The sequence below is a fragment of the Phytophthora sojae genome (genome assembly GCF_000149755.1).
Source record: "Phytophthora sojae unplaced genomic scaffold PHYSOscaffold_2, whole genome shotgun sequence".
NCBI classification, from domain to species: domain Eukaryota; phylum Oomycota; class Peronosporomycetes; order Peronosporales; family Peronosporaceae; genus Phytophthora; species Phytophthora sojae.
In genome coordinates, this window is record NW_009258116.1 from 3,761,477 (window position 1) to 3,783,725 (window position 22,249).

Genomic DNA, 22,249 nt, shown 5'->3' on the forward strand with positions numbered 1-22,249 from the left:
TCTCCGCGCGCTTGGCGCCGAGCTGACGGGATCACAATCCAATTTGCCGCCGGCGCTGAAGCAGCAGCAGCAGCGTCGCCGGATCTACAGTCCTGGTCTCCGTCCTCGGTCCGTCCAAGCCAAGAAGAAGTCACGCGTGACCATGACCAGCCCTAAACAGACCAAGAAGACCATCGTCACCAGGACGACCAAGGCGGGCAAGCGCACCAGGAGAGTGGTGACCACCACGTCATCCTCAACATCCACGCCGACTACGGCCACTGCAACTCCAGTGACCAAGGTGGCCGCCGCCGTTAGCGCTGGCAAGTATAAATTCATCCCGGAGTTCGGCGGCCAAGGCATCTCCTACTGGACCGAGCTGCAAAAGCTCTATGCTGCATCCAAGACCAGCGCCGCGTGCGCGTTCATCGACAGCGCGGCGCAGGCGCTGCTGGAGGAGTCCAGCACCGACGAGGCCAAGGCCTCCGTCGCCTTCGAGGCGGCCATCGACGTGCACAGCTGGCTGCAGAGCCTGGAGGTCGGCGACGCGCCCGCAGACTTGGCGCTCGACTGCGTGTACTTCAGCATGCCGCTGCTGGTGCTCACGCAGTGCGCCAACTACCTCAACTTCCTCGAGACGGCGGGTGTGAGCCACGAGAGCGTGGTCAAGAGCTCCACCACGGCTGTGGGCCACAGCCAGGGCGTGGTGAGCGCCGTCATCTTCTCTGCGGCCAAGACGGCCGAGGAGTTCGTCGCGATCGGCGTCTCCGTCCTGCGCTACATGTTCTGGCAGGGACTGCGCGCGCAGGAGGCGTACGACCAGCTCCTGACGCAGTACAAGCAGGACGGTAAGAAGATCGCGGACGCCGGCCCGATGCTGGCCGTGCGCGGTCTCAAGAAAGAGCACGTGCTCAAGGCCATCGAGGTGGCCAAGCGCCGCACCAAGACGCCCGACCTGCAGCTGTCGCTCATCAACGCGTCGGACATGATGAACGTGACGGGCTTCCCCGCGACGCTGACGCTGCTGAAGCAGGCGCTGGAAGGCCTGTTCGCCAAGCCCGACGCCAACCAGACGCGCATCCCGCACTCGCAGCGGAAACCCACGGGTTCGCTGTCGTTCTTGCCGCTGTCGGCTCCTTTCCACACACCGCTGCTGACTGAGGCCAAGCCGAAGCTGGTCCAGGACGTTGAGCGCGTCAAGTGCGCTATCAAGGGCAGCCAGCTGCAGGTGCCCGTGTACGCTACGAACGCGGAGGCGACCAACCTGCAGACGGTGGACGACGTTGTCGATGAACTTATTAACATGCAGTTGCTGCAACTCGTGGACTGGACTGCGGCGTGGGCAAAGATTGCGGAGCACCACTCGAGCGCGACTCACGTGCTGGAGTTTGGACCCGACCTCGGTGTGGCGAAGCTGAGCGACAAATTCGCGGAAGGTCTGGGCATTGAGGTGGTGATTGCGACCGCCAAGCACCCGGTCATGAGCACATCGACGAAGTACGCCCCTCACATCGGCCTGCAGCAGTTCATCGACGCTGCGCCGACCTTCTCCCCGGCCGAGGCGACGTGGGCGAAGAAGTTCGGCCCGCAGGTGACGGCGTCGGGCAAGCTCTACAACAGATTCACACGCGCGCTGAACAAGCCCCCCGTCATGGTCGCGGGTATGACGCCCACGACGAGCCTGGAAGGTATCGACCTCGTTGCGGCTATCCAGAACGCGGGTTTCCACGGCGAGCTTGCGGCGGGTGGTCTGTCGCGCCCGAACATCTTTGAGGACGCGGTGAACGAGCTGGTGTCGAAGATCAAGCCTGGCCTCGGCATCGCGATCAATATGCTGTACCTGAACGCGAAGCAGTGGGGCTTCCAGTTCCCGATGGTGCTTCGTATGCGCCGCAGCGGCGTGCCTATCGAGAGCATCACGATTGGTGCCGGTATCCCGACGCAGGAGCGTGCGCTTGAGATGATGTCGCAGCTGGAGGCCGTTGGCATCAAGGTGGTGTGCTTCAAGCCCGGTTCGGTGGACGGTATCCACGCGGTGCTGGAGATTGCCGCGGCGATGCCATCGATGACCGTGATGCTGCAGTGGACTGGCGGCCGCGCTGGTGGCCACCACAGCTTCGAGGACTTCCACCAGCCGATGGAGGAGACGTACGCCGCCATCCGTCGCGTGTCGAACGTGCTGCTGGTGGTGGGCTCTGGCTTCGGCAACTGGGAGGACTCGAAGCAGTACCTCACGGGCGAGTGGAGTCTGGCGCGCGGCCACCTACACAAGATGCCTGCGGATGGTATCCTGATGGGCTCTCGCGTGATGGTCGCGAAGGAGGCTGCGACCGCGCCGGCAGTGAAGAAGCTGCTGGTGGACACTCCTGGTATCGAGTCGGAGCTGGAGTGGGAGACGAGCTACACGGGCGTCGTGGGCGGCGTTGTCACGGTGACGTCGGAGCTGGGCGAGCCGATCCACGTGGTGGCCAACCGCTGCGCGCAGCTGTGGAAGGAGTTTGACGACAAGTACTTCTCGATCCCGCGCGAGCAGGTGGAGCTGGCGCTCCGCCTGAACAAGCAGGACATCATCGCACGCCTGAACGCGGACTACCAGAAGCCGTACTTTGGCTGCAAGCGCAACGTCGAGACGGGCGAGGTTGTCCCGGCGGAGCTGGAGGAGATGTCGTACGGAGACGTGTTGACCCGCCTGGTCGACTTGACCTACGTGGAGGTGGAAGGCAAGCCGCAGCGCTGGGTGCACGACACGTACTTCTCGCGCGTGAGCAAGTTTATCACGCGCACGGAGGAGCGTTTCCGCCGCGAGAGCTCTGGCGCGCTGTTCGACCAGTCGGAGCTCAAGTCGAACCCGCGCGGAACGCTGAGCGCGTTCATTGCGAAGTACCCTGCGACGGTGTCGACGCTGCTGTCGGTGCCGGACTGCGACTTCTTCCTGGAGCTGTGTCGCACGGGTGGCAAGCCGGTGAACTTCGTGCCTGCGATCGACACGGACTTCAAGACGTGGTTCAAGAAGGACTCTCTGTGGTACTCGGAGGACTTGGACGCGGTGCCGGAGTGCGACGAGCAGCGCGTGTTCATCCTGCAGGGCCCCGTGGCTGTCCGCTACAGCACGGTGGTAAACGAGCCCGTGGCGGACATCCTGGGAGGCATCAACACGGGCTTCATCAACGTTGTGAAAGAGAGCGGTGCGATTGCTGCCGCGCCGGTTGCGGCCGTCAAGCAGACTGTGGACATCGCTGGTGTTGAGGTCACGGAGATCGACGACAGCGTGGAGGTGTCGATCTCCACGGAGGAGAGCGCCGTTCCGTCTGCTGACGAATGGCTTGCGGCGCTCGCCGCGTCCGTGAGCGACAAGGACTGGCTGAAGGCGCTGATCTCGTCGACGCACGTGGTGGAGGAGAAGAAGTGGCTTGCGAATCCGGTCCGCCAGCTTCTTGTCCCCCAGGTGGGCCAGAAGTACGTGATCGACGCCGCCGGCGTTCGCGTGTTCGACAGGTCGATCGACATTTCGGGCCCCGTGATCGAGATCACGAAGAAGGACGCAGCGATTGCCGTTGTGGTGAACGAGGTTCGCCCGGCGGTGACCGAGCTGAAGGCCGGCGTCGTGGCGCTGGAGATGACGTTCCAGCACCACCCTGAGCTGTCGTGCTCGATCCACGCTGAGGGCAGCGGCTTCATCGACAAGGTGAAGGCGTTCTACGCCCGCTTCTGGGTGGCCATCGAGGGCAAGGAAGAGGAGTCGTGCGAGGCTGCGTGCGCGGAGAGCGTGATGTCTCCTTTCACGGCCGACTTCAGCATCACGAAGGAGGACATCGTGGCGTACCGTGCCGCGCTGGGTCTCAGCGCGGACGAGGTGGGCGCTCCCGCCGACTTCTCGACGATCGTGTCGTGGCGTCCGCTGATCCAGTCGGTGTTCACGAAGGAGGTGAAGGGCAACCTGCTGGACCTGGTGCACCTGAAGCACTCGTACAAGCTGCTGTCATCGCGCAAGGCGTCCGCGACGTTCCTGCCTGGCGACGACATCGTGAGCACGTCGAACGTCGGCAGTCTGCGCATCATCGACAGCGGCAAGATTGTGCACGGCGTGGCCATCATCTCGCGCAAGACGGTGGACGAGCAGATGGAGGAGGTGCTGGAGCCGCTGGTGGAGCTGCACAGCGAGTTCCTGATCCGCGGCTCGTTCAATGACTTTGAGTCGACGTTCTCGATCGACAAGTCGACGGACGATTTCGTGCCCAAGCGTCAGGAGGACGTTGAGATCCTGAAGGCGAAGTCGTGGCTGAAGCTTGCTGCCGAGGCCTCGGTGATCGTCGGTGACCACCTGTCGTTCGAGCTGATGACGAAGAAGCAGTACGCGTCGATCAACTCGCTAAGCTCCGTGGAGGTGTCGGGCGTGCTGTGCCGTGAGGAGGCTGGCTCGAAGGTGGAGATCGGCACGGTCGAGTTCAAGAGCACCGAGGTGAACGAGAGCCCCGTGGTGGCATTCCTGCGCCAGGTGCAGCCGGCGGACGCGAATGCCGGTGGCATGTTTGCGAACGGTGGTTCGCACATGCTGGAGAAGCCGCTGGAGATCAACGTGCCGGCGAACGCGCTGGCGTACGCCGTGGCTTCGCGCGATCTGAACCCGATTCACCGCTCGAAGTACGCCGCCATCCTGGGCCACCTGCCGAAGGGCAAGCCGATTATGCACGGTCTGTGGACCGCGACGAAGGTGCGCGATCTGGTCATCCAGAGCTTCGGTCTGGGTTTCGACAGCAACGTCGTGGACTACGACGTGAACTTCGACGGCATGGTGTACCCGGGCGACAAGCTGTTCATGCAGGCGCGCCACATCGGCCTCGACAACGGCAAGAAGGTTCTGTCGGTGGAGGTTGTGAACGGCTCCGGCGAGCGCGTGGTTAGCGCGCGTGCTGTGGTGAAGCAGGCGCCGATGGCGTTTGTGTTCACTGGCCAGGGCTCTGCCGCGGTGAACATGGGCATGGACCGCTACCAGGAGTCCTCGGTTGCTCGCGAGATCTGGAACCGTGGTGATGTTCACCTGCGTAACACGTTCGGTTTCTCCATCCTGGAGATGGTGCGCAAGAACCCGAAGTCCATTACGGTGCACTTTGGCGGTAAGAAGGGCCGCAAGATTCGTGAAAAGTACATGAGCTTGACCTGTGAGGACCCTGTTACTGGCGAAGTTGCTCCGTTGCTGCCGGAGATCAACGCCCGCACGCAGAGCTTCAGCTTCTCCGCCCCTGAAGGTCTGCTGTTCGCGACCCAGTTCAGCCAGCCTGCGCTGGTGCTGCTGGAGAAGGCAATGTTCTCTGAGATTGAGGCCGCACAGTTGATTCCCGACGATGCTCACTTCGCTGGTCACTCTCTTGGTGAGTACGCCGGCCTCAGCTCTTTTGCTGGTGCCCTGGCTGTTGAAGACGTCGTCGAGGTTGTGTTTCTCCGTGGCTTGATCATGCAGAAGGCTGTGAAGCGTGACGCTGAGGGACGCTCGGACTACGGTATGGTTGCCACGAACCCCACTCGTGTTGGCCCCCACTTCACGGAGGAGGCCATGTACAAGGTCGTAGACGGCATCGAGGCTGCTTCGGGGAAGCTCCTTCAGGTGGTGAATTTCAACATCCAGCAGCGCCAGTACGTGGTTGCTGGTGAGAACGTGAACCTGGAGACGCTGTCGCTGGCGTTGTCTGCGTTCAAGACGGTGACGTCGACCGCTCCGGAGGAGGTGGAGAAGGTGATCGCAGAGTCGCTGGCGCAGGCTCGCGCTCGCAAGGAGAAGTGCGAGCAGAGCGGGCGTCCGTTCACGCTGGCCCGAGGCCTGGCGACGATCCCACTGGTTGGTATTGACGTGCCGTTCCACTCGCGCGAGCTGTTGGGCGGTGTGCCGTCGTTCCGCGCGCTGCTGCGCACGAAGTTCGACCCGCAGGTGCTGGAGCGCCAGCTGCCGCTTCTGGTGAACCGGTACATTCCGAACCTGGTGGCCACTCCGTTCTCGCTGGAGCGCTCGTACTTCGAGGAGGTGTACGAGGCGACGAAGAGCCCGTACCTGGCCGAGGTGCTGGACCCGATGCAGTGGCAGTTGACGACGAAGGCGCAGCTCGCGCATCTTCTGGTGGTGGAGCTGCTGGCGTACCAGTTTGCGTCGCCCGTGCAGTGGATCAAGACGCAGGCGCTGCTGTTCTCGGAGGGCGGTGTTCGCCGCTTCGTGGAGATTGGCCCTGCTCCGACGTTGACGAACATGGCGCTGCGCACTCTGCAGGTTGGCGACTTCCCGTCCGTGCCGCGTGAGATTCTGTGGTACCAGCGCGATCGCGAGGCCGTCCACTTCGAGGAGGAGACGTCGAACATCTCTGCGTCTGAGTACGCGCGTGGTCTGGCTGCCGAGGCTGCGGCTGAGGCCGCGGCCGCCGCTGCGAAGATTGCTGCTGCGTCTGCTCCGAAGGCGGAGGCGGCTCCCGCGGCGCCGGCCCCGGTTGCTGCTCCGGTTGTTGTCGCGCCGGCGGCTCCGGTGCAGGCTGCTCCTGCTCCCGCTCCTGCGGCGTCGGTTTCTGCTGCGGAAGACGCGCCGGTTGCTGCTCTGCACGTTCTGCGTGTGCTTCTTGCTGTGCGCCTGAACAAGGACCTTGGCGATATCAAGGAAGACACGGACGTGAAGACGCTTTGCGCCGGCAAGTCTGCGGTGCAGAACGAAATCCTGGGTGACCTGGAGAAGGAATTCGGTGGCGGCGTCCCCGAGGGTGCCGGCGAGGTGCCGCTGAAGGAGCTGGCGTCGAAGTTCTCCGGCTACAGCACGCTGGGCAAGGTGACGAACGGCCTGATCAACAAGGTGGTGGCGAGCAAGATGCCCGGCGGCTTCACGATGTCGAGCATCAAGGAGTACCTGAGCGGCGAGAAGGGTCTGGGAGCTGGCCGCATGGAGAGCGTCCTGGCGCACTCGCTGCTTCTTGCGCCGCAGGCTCGTTTCAAGAGCGATGCGGACGCGCGGAAGTGGCTGGATGACAGCGTGAATGGCTACGCTTCGTTCGCGGGCATTTCACTGGCCCGCCCGACGATGGCTGCTGCGCCTGGCGCCGTGGGCATGTCGTTCAACCCGGCTCCGGTGTCGATCCCTACGGTGGCTGACAAGCCCGTGGAGGCGAAGCACGCTCTGCTGGTGATGCTCGCGGCTAAGTTCAGCAAGGCGTTCACGGAGGTCCCTGAGACGGCCACGATCAAGGAGCTGTCCGCTGGTAAGTCTGCGGTGCAGAACGAGATCGTTGGCGACCTGGAGAAGGAGTTCGGCTCGGGTCCGGATGATGTGGCGGAGATGAAGCTGGTCGAGCTTGCTGGCAAGTTCCCCGACTACGCGTCGCCCGGCAAGGTGACGAGCGCTCTGATCGCAAAGATGCTGGCGAGCAAGATGCCCGGTGGTTTCGGTCTGTCGGCCATCAAGGAGTACTTGTCGAGCGAGCGTTGCCTGCCGAGCGGTCGCATCGAAAGCGTGCTGCTGCACGGCCTGACGCAGAATCCGAAGCAGCGCCTGACGGACGATGCGACGGCGAAGAAGTGGCTGGATGGCGTCGTGGACGACTACGCGAAGTTCGCTGGCATTGACATCCCGTACCTGTCTAAGCTGGGCGGTATGATGGCTGGTCCAGCCATGGGCCAGCCGGCGATGCAGTCGAGCTCGCTGCCGAGTGACTTCGAAAAGCGTCTGAAGTCGATGATCGCGAACCAGGTGGAAGCGTTGAACTCGTACCTGGGCGATGACCAGTTGGACTGGCACCGCAAGATCGAGACGGAGGTGGACTTGCGTGAGGACCTGGAGTCGTCGGTGTCGCTGTGGGTGACGGAGCACGGCGAGTTCTACGGTGCTGGTATTGCTGGCAAGTTCGATGCGAAGAAGGAGCGTCAGTACGACAGCTACTGGAACTGGGCTGTTCAGGATGCGATGGAGCTGTACTACCGCACTGCGGCTGCTGCGAAGGGCGTTGCTGTCAGCCCCAAGCTGGCTGTGAACGAAGGTCTGAACACTCACTTTGAGGCGATGACGCGTTTCATCAACAAGAATGTCGATACGATTACCGATGAGTCTGCTCTTCCGCCCCTCGAGTGGTTCAAGCCCTACCTGTGCAATCGTGCTACACCTGAGCTTCTTCAGTGCACGCAGTTCTTCGTGTCTCGTGCCGAGGAGGAGAGCAGCCCGGAATTGGCCCAGGCCGTCCAGCTGCTGGTGGAGCAAGTGGAGGAGTGGCTGAACACAAACCCCGTCAACATGCAGATCTTTAAGCCGACGCAGCCCCAGCTTCGCATTCTAGAGAACGGTGAGCTGGAGTATGCTGAGGTTCCTCGTGAAGGTGTGGCCGATTCCATCAACTATGTCGACGAGGTGGCTCGTGGACTGGAGTACAACGACGCCATCGAGACCGGAAAGGTTGCTGGCACTGATGTTACGGCGGGCATGACCAGTGCTGTCGGATTTGAGTCAACCTTGAACGACAACGGTAGCATGAGCAGCGATGAGCCGGACAGCGACGACGACGACGACGAGGAGGATGAAGATGAGGAGGCTGCATCTGTGGCCGACAAGCAGTCTTCTAAAACCAAGAAGGTAGCTACTGCGGAAGGTGCCAAGCTGACTGCACTGCGTGACACTCTTCGCAAGCGCGCCAAGAGGGAGTCTGAGAAGTCCCTGGTCGCTCGCTCGTCCTCGTTGCGCTACGGCCTGAACGAGAACCTGAAGAAGATCGTGCTGCCGCACGTGCACGTCCGCAAGCCGTCCGATGTGGACCCGACGATCCGCCTGTACGACGTCGAGTCGACCTGCGTGCTGCTGTCGTGCATGCGTGAGATGGCCTCGACGGGTATCTCGTTTGCCGGCAAGGTTGCTTTGCTGACGGGTTGCGGCAAGAACTCCATTGGTGCCGAGATCGCGAAGGCGCTGTTGGAAGGTGGCGCTACGGTGTTCGTGACGACGAGCAGCTTCAGCATGAAGACAACGGCGCTGTTCCGCGAAATCTACGAGCAGCACGGCAGCCGCGGCAGCCGCCTCATCGTGCTGCCGTTCAACCAGGCTTCTAAGGTGGACGTGCAGAACCTAGTGGCGCACATTTACAACGTGCACAAGCTGGACCTGGACTTCGTGATTCCGTTCGCGGCACTGTCGGAGGTGGGCCGCACGATCACGGACATCGACTCGCGCTCGGAGTTGGCTCACCGCATCATGCTGACAAACACGATGCGTTTGCTGGGAGAGGTCGTTACGGCGAAGAAGGCTCGTGACATTACGACTCGCCCTGCGCTGGTGATCCTTCCGATGTCGCCGAACCACGGTAGCTTCGGTGGTGACGGTCTGTATGCCGAGTCGAAGCTGGGCGTGGAGAGTCTCATGGGCAAGTGGTACTCGGAGGGCTGGGATGACCAGCTTTCGATCGTTGGTGCCATTATCGGTTGGACCCGTGGCACGGGCCTCATGTCTGGCAACAATGTGGTTGCTGCGGGCGTGGAGAAGATGGGAATGCGCACGTTCAGTACGACCGAAATGGGCTTCAACCTGAGTGCACTGATGCACCCAAGCATTGTCGACCGCGCAGCCGAATCGCCGATCTTTGCGGACCTCACTGGAGGCATGGCCCAGGTTAGCGACCTGAAGGACCAGGTTGATGCCATTCGCGCCGACATCATGAAGAAGGCGAAGCTTCAGGCGTCTATTCATGCCGCGCTGGAGAGCGACAAGAAGATGCTGGCTCTACCTTCGACGCAGAAGCAGGCTGCTCCGAGCTCGAAGAAGTTTGCTCCTCGCGCAAACATGTCGAGCTACTACTGCAACTCGTTCCCGAAGCTGGGTGGTGTGGCTGGACTGTCGGCGTCGACGAAGCAGGCGCTGCTGCGCGGCATGCTGGATCTGCGCCAAGTTGTTGTGGTGACTGGTTTCGGCGAGGTGAGTCCGTGGGGCAACTCGCGCACGCGCTGGGAGATGGAGTCGTACGGCGAGTTCTCGCTGGAAGGCTGCATTGAGCTGGCGTGGTTGACGGGCCGCATCGCGTTCGACAAGGGCAACTGGGTGGACGCGAAGACGAAGGAGATCGTGCCGGACCACCAGGTGAAGCCGCGTTACGAGGAGGACATCCTGAAACACTCGGGCATCCGCATCGTTGAGCCTGAGCTGTTCGACGGGTACGACCCGAAGAACAAGATGGTGCTGCACCAGGTGGCCATCGACAAGAAGATGTCCCCCATCGAGGTGGCCGACCGCGAGGAGGCTCTGCAGTTTCGCAAGGAGCTGGGCAAGGAGAACGTGGACCAAGCGCCGAGCGGCAACACCTCTCTACGCTCGTCCGCACCGCCTGCGTCACTTTGCGTCTCGGGTGATTAAAGTGGAACGTGGGACAGCGAGTGAAGTCTGAAGTTCAATTTCTGAAGCATCTGTTGGATCGGATTTTCAAATATGACCGCCGCCAGATGTGGCGGACGGACCAGCGTCGGTATTGCATATTGTAGTGTTGCAGTGCATCGGGTTCTGGAATGTGGACGAGAGTTTACAGCATGATCACGTCGTCAGTTGAACGACCGCCGGAAGTCGGCGATCTTTCGTCGGGAATTCAAACCCATCTGACATATTTGCATAGGGAAAAGGAATCTGGCCACCGAGTTTACACTTTTGGTGGGGCCCATTGCTCGCGCTCTACTTCAACTCCTCCGGCAGCCACGCTTCAAGTTAGATCTGCTTGAATCTTGCGGCACGAAGTGTGAAGTGACGGCACGGGGCAGTGCAGTGCACCGTGCACGCCTCCTGCTACTGGGATGTTGCAGCGCGTGCCGGCGGTGAGGTGCGTGCAAGCTTGTGCGCAGCACATCGATTTCTGAGCGCTATCGTGATGCACTAGAAAGCGGGTTCCCATCGCTTCGGTTTGTTAGGGTGCGGATATATAAATTATATATCCGCGACCATGATTCATGATTCGAGTACCGTAGTGCACCAAGGTAGTAAAATCACGATTGAAAGCAGTGTTGCTGCATTTCAAGCGGCTGGACTACATCAACTCCGAGCATTAGCGAAACGAGAACGGCGGAATCCGCGGACCATAGTACAAGGAACGCGTTTATTACTCTGTTTGGGACTATTCCAGCAGGACCCTAAAAAGGCACCTCGTTCTGAGGCGAGCCACCCTCAGCCACTGAGACCACCATCGGCTCCGGCGCTGCTCACCTGACTTAAAACATTCCAGACAATCTTGCAAACCGTAAGTTAAATAGATTAGCCTGATCCACCTCCTTCCGGTATTATGCAATAGGAGTTTTTCAAGTAGGTAGGTCTGGTAGCGCTAGTCTAGGCAATACTGTAGAGAGCTTACGTTCGTGCCCATTACATTTTTATCTACTAATGCCATTGAAACGACTTACCGTACATGCATGTTGATGAGGGCTAATAACAGCACATACGGTCGAATTGTACGTAAAATATTGCAAACCAATGCGAAATTATCGTCAATAAGTTCGTAACGCACTTCACACCAATAGGTTTAAACAGGGATATGGAGCTCAAAAGCTCCCAATAGAAAAGTACAAGAACCACTAAACCCGCACCCTAACAAACCGAAGCGATGGGAACCCGCTTTCTAGTGCATCACGATAGCGCTCAGAAATCGATGTGCTGCGCACAAGCTTGCACGCACCTCACCGCCGGCACGCGCTGCAACATCCCAGTAGCAGGAGGCGTGCACGGTGCACTGCACTGCCCCGTGCCGTCACTTCACACTTCGTGCCGCAAGATTCAAGCAGATCTAACTTGAAGCGTGGCTGCCGGAGGAGTTGAAGTAGAGCGCGAGCAATGGGCCCCACCAAAAGTGTAAACTCGGTGGCCAGATTCCTTTTCCCTATGCAAATATGTCAGATGGGTTTGAATTCCCGACGAAAGATCGCCGACTTCCGGCGGTCGTTCAACTGACGACGTGATCATGCTGTAAACTCTCGTCCACATTCCAGAACCCGATGCACTGCAACACTACAATATGCAATACCGACGCTGGTCCGTCCGCCACATCTGGCGGCGGTCATATTTGAAAATCCGATCCAACAGATGCTTCAGAAATTGAACTTCAGACTTCACTCGCTGTCCCACGTTCCACTTTAATCACCCGAGACGCAAAGTGACGCAGGCGGTGCGGACGAGCGTAGAGAGGTGTTGCCGCTCGGCGCTTGATCGTCGAGGAAGTGCCCAAAGTCTGTGCGTGTGTTGGCGCTGCGATCTACAAACCTCCAAAGCAGTGCATGTATGCAGATACTGAAGAGCAGCACTGTACAGTAAGCTGCTTGTGTAGACGCGAAGCATGCACACATGATATACTGTACTTCGAAGTACATGTTGCGGGGTTCTTGCCTGCCGTCTTGCGTTCCGTCTTGCCGCTCAGCTTGCGTCATGCTCATGGACCGCAGCTGGGATCTGGCATTTTTTATCCGGCAGGCAGCCGCTACAGTTCCTGCCACAGAGCACCAAAACATGTTGCCTCTCTTGCCAGGTCCTGCACAATGCGCTGGGCTCTTCTACTGGATTGGTTGACGAGATCACAACAACGTGCAGCCAATTGACACTCCTGGGGCATTTGAAACGATCAGGAGACACCAAGCAGCAATGGGGTCTGGACCCCAAGCACCAACGACCTAGACGCACACGTACGTAATTGACGACTGGGGTCTCCGGGGGGCGTGCTGTAACACTTCGGAGGGAACTCGTTGGCCGTTGGGTACGATTTTGATACACTTTGGGCATTCCCGGCAGCAATTTAATGGTGCTTGGGGAAGCGGTCTGCTGATGTCAGCTTTTCGGAGATCCTCGTGCAGCCCATTTTTCGCACGTGTTTTTCGTCGACAAGTCGAACCTCCTGGGGGCACTCGCTTGCGTTTAAATTGATGGGCACGTCTACCTAAAGCGCTTCAACATGCAAATCGTGCCGCCTGTACATGTATGGGGTTGTGTTTCGGTCGCTTCACCGCCTGGACGGACACCTGCGAGAAATATGCCGCCTTCTTTGGCAGCTACATGCCTGCCCTGCCTGCTTATGGACATGGAATCTTGCACCTTGCACTTGTATCACGGGATTGCGCACAGCACGTGTCAAGCTTTACCTTACCGTCGGATGCCGGTGCTTTGCCTCAGCCCAAGCAGATCGGCTGAGAGCCTCGCCGGGGACGTCCGCAATCCACCAAGACTGCAAGTCGAGATTGCAGTCTGGTGAATTGAGGAGACAAACGCTCAGCGAGCGGGCGGTCCACTACGCTCACTCCGCTTTTTGCGCTTTCGTCGACACTTCCACACCAAGTGACCCCGAAACACAAATACCATGCAGCGCCACATCCTGCGTAACCTGCCGCGCGTTCAGGCCAACGCCTTCGCCCGAGCCACTGTCGCGACGACTGTCAAGGTCTCGCCTGTCGCACTGACCCGCCAGTATTCATCCAAGGTGCCGGTCAAGCAGACCAATCTGCTGATCAACGGACAGTTCGTGCCTTCGTCCAGCGGTCGCACCTTCGAGACGTTCAATCCGGCCACGGAGGAGAAGATCGCCGACGTATCGGAGGCCGTCAACGCAGACATCGACGCCGCCGTTGCTGCTGCCCGCGATGCGTTCGAGGGTCCGTGGCGCACGATGTCGGCCGAAGACCGCGGCAAGCTCCTCTACAAGCTGGCGGATCTCATTGAAGAGAACATCGACGAAATCGCCGCGCTTGAAGCGCTCGACAACGGCAAGCCGTTCCACGTTGCGAAGGAGAACGACCTGCAGCTTGTGCTCAAGACCCTCCGCTACTACGCCGGTTGGCCCGACAAGATCCACGGATCCGTCATCCCCATCTCGGGCCCCTACCTCTGCTACACCAAGGCTGAGCCCGTCGGCGTGTGCGCTCAGATCATCCCGTGGAACTTCCCGCTGCTCATGATGGCGTGGAAGTTGGGCCCCGCTCTCGCTGCCGGTAACACGGTCGTGTTGAAGCCTGCTGAACAAACGGCCCTCTCGGCTCTGCGTGTGGGTGAGCTGATCGTGGAGGCTGGCTTCCCCAAGGGTGTGGTGAACATTGTGCCGGGAGTGGGCGCCAGCGCTGGTCGCCACCTGGCCCAGCACCCCAAGGTTGACAAGGTCGCATTTACCGGATCGACGGAAGTCGGGTACCAGATCATGCGTACGTCGCACGTGAGCAACCTCAAGCGCGTCACGCTTGAGCTCGGTGGCAAGTCGGCCAACATTATTCTCGACGACGCGGACATCGACCTCGCCATCAAGCAATCGCAGCTGGGTCTGTTCATGAACCAGGGCCAGTGCTGCATTTCGGGCACGCGCGTGTTCGTCCAGGAGGGCATCTACGACGAGTTCGTCAAGCGCACGGTGGAGGCCGCGAATGCTCGCGTGGTCGGCGACCCGTTCGACCCCAAGACGGACCAGGGCTCGCAGATCGATGAGACTCAGTTCGAGAAGATCCTTGGTTACATTGAGGAGGGCAAGAAGGAGGGTGCTCGTCTTGTGGCCGGCGGCCACCGCAAGGGAGACAAGGGCTGGTTCATTGAGCCCACCGTGTTCGCCGACGTCACGGATGACATGACCATCGCTCGTGAGGAGATCTTCGGCCCCGTCATGTCCATCCTCAAGTTCAAGACCATCGACGAGGTCATTGCTCGCGCCAACGACTCCGAGTACGGCCTCGGTGGCGGCGTGGTGACCAGCAACATCGACAACGCCATCAAGATCTCCAACGGCATCCGCACGGGCACGGTGTACGTGAACTGCTACGACGTGTTCGACTCGAACACTCCGTTCGGTGGCTTCAAGGACTCTGGCATCGGCCGCGAGAATGGCGAGCTGGGCCTGCGCAACTACCTGGAGCACAAGACGGTGATCATCAAGCGTCCGGAAGACTCGATGCTGTAATTGTTTTTGTTCATTGTTATTCATGCACATCAAAAGTTTGAGCTAGTGACGTTTGTGCTTTAACAACTGGTGGGCTCGTATAAACACCAAATCTGGCTAGCGTAGTCAATGATTACCTGCTAACTCTATTGCAACCTGTAAACTAAAAGCCTTTCATTGCAACTAGAATTCCCAACATACAAGGATACATTTGAAGTCGAAAATGATGGCGATCCAAATTGGCAATGGCTTCAACTTGGCACAGCTGTTCCTAACCAGCTTTTGCAGACGGCTTTCAATCGGAGGACACGCAAGAACGCACCGTCACCTGGGATTTGAGCAGCCAAGGGCTCGACCAGAACTCGCTTTTGCGGACGCACCGATGGCATGCCTAGCAGATGGACGACACACTTTGACGGGGTGGAGCAAGATGCCAAGGAAACGCAAGGCACACGGAGTTCGAGCCGTTGAAGCCATGTTAAGGCGACCGCCGGCACCGAAACGACCAAGCAGAAATACAATACAGTACGCAAAAGTATCTTCGGTGTACCGCACACTATATGGTCCACGGAACAGACGCGCGACGCGTCTGCAGTTTGTTGGTCAACCTGCTCATCGTCAGGTCCCCAGCAGACGACACCCCCGCCGCAGACGCGAGCAAAGTTGGCACGGACTCAGGCTCGCCGGCGAGTCGCCGCGCCCTGAAAAAGCCGCAAGCCGCAAGCCGCAAGCCCAAGCCTCTTTTATTTGCGTTGAAGTTCAAGCGGCGTTTCTTGCGTTTTTGCTGATGAGACTGGCGGTCCGTTACGATTCCGCTTCAACTGACAAAACCGATGACCTGCTATTTCATATTCCCTAATTCGCACACCTTTACAAATCCTAATATCTCAACGCTGTAACATTAAATAGTTTGTTTAGAACTTATTTCACCCGAAACGCCGTATGGCCTGACGTGGCCAGGTGCACAAGCACTCCTGGCGGATATGATGGACAAAGGCATCATGGCCAAAGCACCAGCACTGTCCTCATTCTGCAATTTGCCTCGCCCCGAGCAAGTCACCCAGCGCAACAACCACCGAGCCATGCAGCGCCACATCCTCCGCCAAGTGCCCCGCGTCCAGGCCAGCGCCTTCGCCGTCAAGTCCGCCGCGACCGCCGCCAAGGCCTCGCCGCTGCTGCTGACCCGCCACTTCTCGGCGAAGGTCCCTGTGAAGCAGACCAACCTGCTAATCGACGGCGAGTTCGTGCCGGCCATCAAGGGCAAGACCTTCGAGACGTTCAACCCCGCCACCGAGGAGAAGATCGCCGATGTCGCGGAGGGCGGCACCGCCGACATTGACGCGGCCGTGGCAGCCGCTCGTGCGGCCTTCGAGGGCCCGTGGCGCACCATGTCCGCTGAGGACCGCGGCAAGCTCATCTACCGCCTCGCCGAGCTCATCGAGGAGAACATCGACGAGCTCGCGGCGCTGGAAGCTCTGGACAACGGCAAGCCGTGCTCGGTCGCGAAAGCCGCCGACCTCGGCCTCGTGATCAAGACCCTCCGCTACTACGCCGGCTGGCCCGACAAGATCCACGGATCCGTCATCCCCATCTCGGGCCCCTACCTCTGCTACACCAAGGCTGAGCCCGTCGGCGTGTGCGCTCAGATCATCCCGTGGAACTTCCCGCTGCTCATGATGGCGTGGAAGTTGGGCCCCGCTCTCGCTGCTGGCAACACCATCGTGCTGAAACCCGCTGAACAGACCCCGCTGTCGGCTCTGCGTGTGGGTGAGCTGATCGTGGAGGCTGGCTTCCCCAAGGGTGTGGTGAACATTGTGCCGGGTGTTGGTGCCGAGGCCGGTCGCCACCTGGCCCAGCACCCGAACGTCGACAAGGTCGCCTTCACGGGCTCTACCGAGGTGGGCTACCAGATTATGCGCACTTCGCACGTGAGCAACCTCAAGCGTGTGACGCTGGAACTCGGTGGCAAGTCCGCCAACATCATCCTCGACGATGCTGACATCGACCTCGCCATCCAGCAGTCGCAGCTGGGCCTGTTCATGAACCAGGGCCAGTGCTGCATTGCCGGCACGCGTGTGTACGTGCAGGAGGGCATCTACGACGAGTTCGTCAAGCGCACGGTGGAGGCCGCGAATGCTCGCGTGGTCGGCGACCCGTTCGACCCCAAGACGGACCAGGGCTCGCAGATCGATGAGACTCAGTTCGAGAAGATCCTTGGTTACATTGAGGAGGGCAAGAAGGAAGGTGCCAGACTCCTTGCTGGTGGCAAGCGCCACGGCAACAAGGGCTGGTTCATTGAGCCCACCGTGTTCGCCGACGTCACGGATGACATGACCATCGCTCGTGAGGAGATCTTCGGCCCCGTCATGTCCATCCTCAAGTTCAAGACCATCGACGAGGTCATTGCTCGCGCCAACGACTCCGTCTACGGCCTGGGCGCTGGTGTGGTGACCAGCAACATCGACAACGCCATCAAGATCTCCAACGGCATCCGCACGGGCACGGTGTACGTGAACTGCTACGACGTGTTCGACTCGAACACTCCGTTCGGTGGCTTCAAGGACTCTGGCATCGGCCGCGAGAATGGCGAGCTGGGCCTGCGCAACTACCTGGAGCACAAGACGGTGATCATCAAGCGCCCCGAGGAATCGATGCCGTAAGCAGCTCGCTCCCATGTACCATTACGTTCGCCAATGAGGCAAAAAGCTGAGCAGAAGGAACTCATGAAATCCATCATTGCGTTGTTTGTTTGGAAATTTGGCTTCGTGTTTCGGTAGCGATTTTACTCGCAAGTCTTTTGTTTGTCTGAATGGGGGCCCTGACTGAAGAGTGATCGGGAAGTTCTTTTTGGGTCAGCGGCAGGTAATTCGCGCTCTGTGGCGACTCCACAATGGCATCTTTTTCAAATTGCCAAGTGTCCTACCGATGAGATCTTCGTTTCTGTTAGTACCATCAATTTCTGTTAAGCTGAGCAGCGACCGCATCATGTGATTCACATGAGAACAACCTTGGCGGAGAAGATATCAAGGCGGTTTCCTGATTCGGACGAAAGTAATATAGTGTACACAGTACCTTTGATTGAACATGCAAATCGTACAGCTACTATTAATACAAGGCAACTTCTTGGAGGGTTAAAATGCAAAGTCTTACGAGAAATTGGATATTCAGTCACGCACCCTGCTCTCGGGTCTAGCTGTATGATGTCTACAGTACCTACGCCTTGCTAGTGACGAGGCTTATTTCTTGCCCCGCCTCTTTCCAACGTTGCCATAGCGAGTCACAGCCTCGCGCTTGTTGCGCTTGGCCATAAGCTTGGGGTCCAAAGGAATGTAAGCGTACGGCTCCAGCTTGCCCTTCTTCTTGATGTCACCGCTGGCCTTCTTCGCACGGTACTCACGTCCGCTGCTGACATCCTCGTCACCGCGTTTGCGCTTCGCCCGGCCGTTCTTGTCGTTTTTGCTGTTGTTGTGCAGCCCCATACGCTGCAGCTGCGAGGCGACATCCTGCTTGATCTTGTCCTCGTCGTCACTGTCGCTTCCGCCCTCCATGTCGTCGTCCTCACCGCCAGGAATGATCATGCGGCCATCCTTGGTCATCTGGAACTCGTCATCGCTCTCATCGTCATCGTGGCCACCCTTCTGCGCCGAGAAAATGTTCTTGACCGCAGCGTTGTCGTCCAGGAAATCCATGATGTCGTCTTCGTCCTCGCGGATGACCTTGCCACCCTTGTTCTTCTTGTGCAGATCCTTCTTGCGCTTCAACACCTGCATGACCGCCGCCTCATCGTCGTCACCTTCGTCGTCCGAGTCAGCCATGAACTCCTCGAACGCGTCACGGTTCTTCTTGGCAGCACGGCGCTCCGCAGCCTCAGCCGCCAGCTCCGACTTCTTCTTGTCCTCGCGCTCCTTGGTCTTCTTAATGTGGCGAATCAGCGCACGGTCCTCCTCGGGCACGAGAGCAGCGACGTGCTCGTAGCCGAACTTGCGGCACAACTTGATAAGGATAATACGGGTCTTTGCGCGGAAACGGTTCTTGCTCTCACCGATCCACACCAGCAGACCATTAATGATGTCGGGGAGGAACTGCTCCAGCTGCTCCTTAGGCAGGACAGCAATACCCAGCTTCATGAAGCCGATGACGCTCTTGATCACCTCGCGCGCCTTCTCGTGCAGCAGCATGAGAACGGTCTTGAGCAGCGCCGGCATGGCCTGAGCAATGGAAGGGTCCTCACGACCGAACTCGAATACCAGACGACTCAGGCAAATGACGGCAGCGCTACGCATGTGAGGTGTGCGAGCAGCCAGACCACCGAGGACCATCTGAATGAACTCCATCAATCCGTTTTGCGGGTCGCGCGCGCGGAGCAGCATAACCATAGCCACCAGCAACTCGAACGCGGCCTCGCGAGCCTTGCCGTTAGCCTCCTTAGTACAAAGCATAATCTCACCCACGAGGTTAGGAACAAGTTCCTTCTCGGCCAGACCATCGGTAGCAGGCTGAGCCTGCAGCGCGCGGATCAGGTGGGCGAGCACACGCAGACGCATTTTCTTGGCCGGAACCGAGCAAGTGAGAAGCGACTCGCAGATAGCACGGGTCAGGTCCTGCAGCTGGGACTCCTCGGACAAAAACTTAGGGTGCGAGTCGCAAATGGCCACCAAAGCGGCGTACGAGCGCTTCTGCATCGCAGCATCGGCATCGTCGAGCAAGTAGGGCTTGATCACACGGTACAGCAGCGCCACATTCGAGTCGTCCACGTGAGCCAAGAGGGCCAATGCAAGAGCCATCTGAGCATGGGACGTCTGTCGGAGCTTGGTCGCGCGCTTGGAATGACTGCCAGCACCTTCGGCCTCAACCTTCTTAGCCTCCGTCGTCGCCTCAAGCAGCTTCTGCATCACCTTCTTGAAAGTCGTGCCGATTAGCTCGGCTTCAGCAAGCGACGCAAAGCCCTCCAGCGTATCCAGCAGCACCTGAGCACGTTCAGTGTCCTTCTCCGGGTCCAGTTCCTCCACGAACGACAGCAGCAGCGGCACGTAGCGACCCGAAAACTTGGCCAGAGCAGCACGGTCACGCGCCAGCTTCGCCTCGTCCAGTTGCTCCATTTCATCTTCCTCCTCTTCAGCCTCCTCCTCAGCATCTTCAAGCTCGGCGTCGTCATTCTCGCGGTGGTAACGGCGAGCAACCGACTTCTGCAGCGCACGCGTGCGCTTCACGAGAGCCTGGAGACCCTGGCAGACGGCAAGGCGCAGCTCAGGATAGCGCTTGTCAGCCATCGCGCTCGCGAGAACCTTGGCGATCTTCTTGAAGTGGGTGACGATGTCCACGGCACGGGCACACACACTCGGGAAAAGCGACCAGAGCTGGATAGCGCGGGTCTGTAGCTTCTTGGCCTGCAACGGGGTGACACTCGGCTCACGCGCACCAGCCTCGCAAGCACGAGCCATGGGCAGCACGACGTCCGCGAAGAAAGCAAGCTCACCGCCGCGCTGGGCAGCGCGCAGCGCATCACGGAAAACAGGCAGCAGCCAGGCACGCTGCTCGCTCACAACCTCGGTGGGGTGGTCAATAGGAACAATCTCGAGGAAGGCACGCGGGCCCAGAGCCTCAACGGCAGCACCCGCAGCAAGAGCGAACAGGTCCGAAAGGGCCTTGGCGCTCTTACCTCCCTGCTGCTGCTGCGGAAGCTGGTCGGCGGCCTCGTGCAGCTCGCAGCACGTAACGAGAATGGGCTCTAGCGCGGGGCGACTGGCGGCTCCGTAGAAGCGGAAAAGCTCAGCGATCAGGGGGAAGACGTGGTTCCAAGCGCTCTGGAAGCGCAGCGATGTGAGACTCTGCAGCGAGGCGAGCACGCGGGCGACGTCCTCGAACGTGCCTTCCGTCTCCAAAACTTCGGGGGTCAGCGTAGCCTTCAGGACATCCAGCAGCGAGCGAGTAGCCTGACGCTGGGTGCGGTCGTTCTCAGTGGAAATGTGGGAGCAGATAGCGCTCACCACACGAGGCAGCAGCTCGCGAGCCGCCTCGGTGTTAACAGCGGCAAGACGCACGAGAGACTGAGAGGGAATGCGAACAGCGTAGATGGCGACGGGTCCGCCCTGGGCCTCCAGAGATCCACTGCTTTGAGCGTCCAGCACAGCGATCACCAGCTTGCGAAGCGCGTCCGCCGTCAGCTGCGACTCGGGCGCAGCGCTCAGCGCGTCCAGCGCCTCGTACGTGACAAGACGCAGCGTCTTGGAGTTGGCATCCAGGAACTTGGCGAGGGCCGAAACGAGCGAGGCCACGACCTTGCGTTGCAGCAGCGGCAGCGCCAGCTTGAGAAAGGCGACGAGCAGCACCAGGCGCTGGTCGTCCTTGCCGTCCTTGCCCGAGCTGGCGAAGACGTTCTCGGCAAAGCTGGCGATGTGTGTGGAGAGGGCGTCGCAGCCCTTGGCGGTGTGGAGCTCCAGGATGTCCATGGTCCACTTGTGGCCGGCCTTGCGCACCTTGGGGCGCGTGTCCATGGCGAGCGTCAGCAGCAACTGGAAGCTGCGCAGCAGCTCGGGGCGCGCCCAGGCCGTGGCCGACGGCTCCTGCGCCATGAGCGCCAGCGCCAGACACGCGCTGGCCGAGCGCAGCAGCGCGGCGTCGTCTCCGGCCTCCTGCAGCACGGTGGTGAGGCACTTGGCCACGGCCGCGAACTTGCCGCGCAGCACGGCGTCCGGCACGTCCGGCAGCACCATGGACAGCAGCTGCGCGACCTCCTGCCGGTGCGAGTCCGAGGCGGCGTCCAGCGCCGTCATGAGCGCGGCGAAGTACTCGGTGGGCGAGATGGGCGACGAGCGGTCGCCGCTGCCACGGCGCTCGTAGATGACGTCGCAGATGGCGGCCAGCACCACATTCAGCTTGGCCTTCTGCGGGTGCGCGCCGCCCGCGTGCTTGCGCAGCTCCGTGAACGGGTCCATCGCGTCGGGGGGGTCCTTCCTTCCTGCGTCGGCGGTGGAGCAATGCCAATCAATGGAGCCCAGCAAGCGAGTGAAGAGATGCAAGGCGAACCACTGGCCGCCAGGCAGGACTGCAGATGGCTACATTCGGGGGTTTATCATAGTTAACCGCATGAAATGGCTCCGATCGTGCAGCAAAATACCCTACCCGCTGATAATAATGACTGTGATTGGTTGAAACGACTATATACAATAACCGATATCAGTAATGCGGATCAGTACACATTGGGCTCCCCTCTTGGCAGCATTTCTCGGCCCTCATCCATCACCATGTCCCTCTTGGCGCGCGCGCTGGTGCTGCTGCTGTCGCTGTGGGCGAGCGCGCAGGCCGCGGCAAGCGCCTCCGTGGAGGCGCTTGCCGTCGCTGCGCAGGACCAGGACCCGCCCACCAGCCGCTTCGCCTACGTGACGGTGCACTACGAA

At 60.0% G+C, this 22,249-nt stretch overlaps 5 protein-coding genes across 5 annotated transcripts; 4 read left to right on the forward strand and 1 right to left on the reverse strand.

Annotated features, from left to right (window-relative positions):
* Positions 1-142: 142 nt before the first annotated feature.
* Positions 143-10,330, forward strand: PHYSODRAFT_556584 (hypothetical protein; the record flags this gene model as incomplete). The annotated part of the gene is made up of 1 exon (XM_009520941.1): positions 143-10,330. The coding sequence occupies one exon, from the start codon at positions 143-145 to the stop codon at positions 10,328-10,330; it is 10,188 nt and encodes a 3,395-aa protein (XP_009519236.1).
* Positions 10,331-10,928: 598 nt separating this feature from the next.
* PHYSODRAFT_413469 (hypothetical protein) lies at positions 10,929-11,165 on the forward strand (the record flags this gene model as incomplete). Its single annotated transcript, XM_009520942.1, has 1 exon — positions 10,929-11,165. A coding segment is annotated over one exon (237 nt), but the record flags the coding sequence as incomplete, so codon positions are not given.
* Positions 11,166-13,295: 2,130 nt separating this feature from the next.
* PHYSODRAFT_256563 (hypothetical protein) lies at positions 13,296-14,873 on the forward strand (the record flags this gene model as incomplete). The annotated part of the gene is made up of 2 exons (XM_009520943.1): positions 13,296-13,385; positions 13,416-14,873. The coding sequence occupies 2 exons, from the start codon at positions 13,296-13,298 to the stop codon at positions 14,871-14,873; spliced, it is 1,548 nt and encodes a 515-aa protein (XP_009519238.1).
* A 1,061-nt stretch (positions 14,874-15,934) lies between these two features.
* Positions 15,935-17,516, forward strand: PHYSODRAFT_541556 (hypothetical protein; the record flags this gene model as incomplete). The annotated part of the gene is made up of 1 exon (XM_009520944.1): positions 15,935-17,516. The coding sequence occupies one exon, from the start codon at positions 15,935-15,937 to the stop codon at positions 17,510-17,512; it is 1,578 nt and encodes a 525-aa protein (XP_009519239.1). The 3' UTR covers positions 17,513-17,516.
* Positions 17,517-18,010: 494 nt separating this feature from the next.
* PHYSODRAFT_344575 (hypothetical protein) lies at positions 18,011-22,074 on the reverse strand (the record flags this gene model as incomplete). Its single annotated transcript, XM_009520945.1, has 2 exons — positions 18,011-21,907; positions 22,051-22,074. The coding sequence occupies 2 exons, from the start codon at positions 22,072-22,074 to the stop codon at positions 18,089-18,091; spliced, it is 3,843 nt and encodes a 1,280-aa protein (XP_009519240.1). The 3' UTR covers positions 18,011-18,088.
* Between the last annotated feature and the right edge of the window lie 175 nt (positions 22,075-22,249).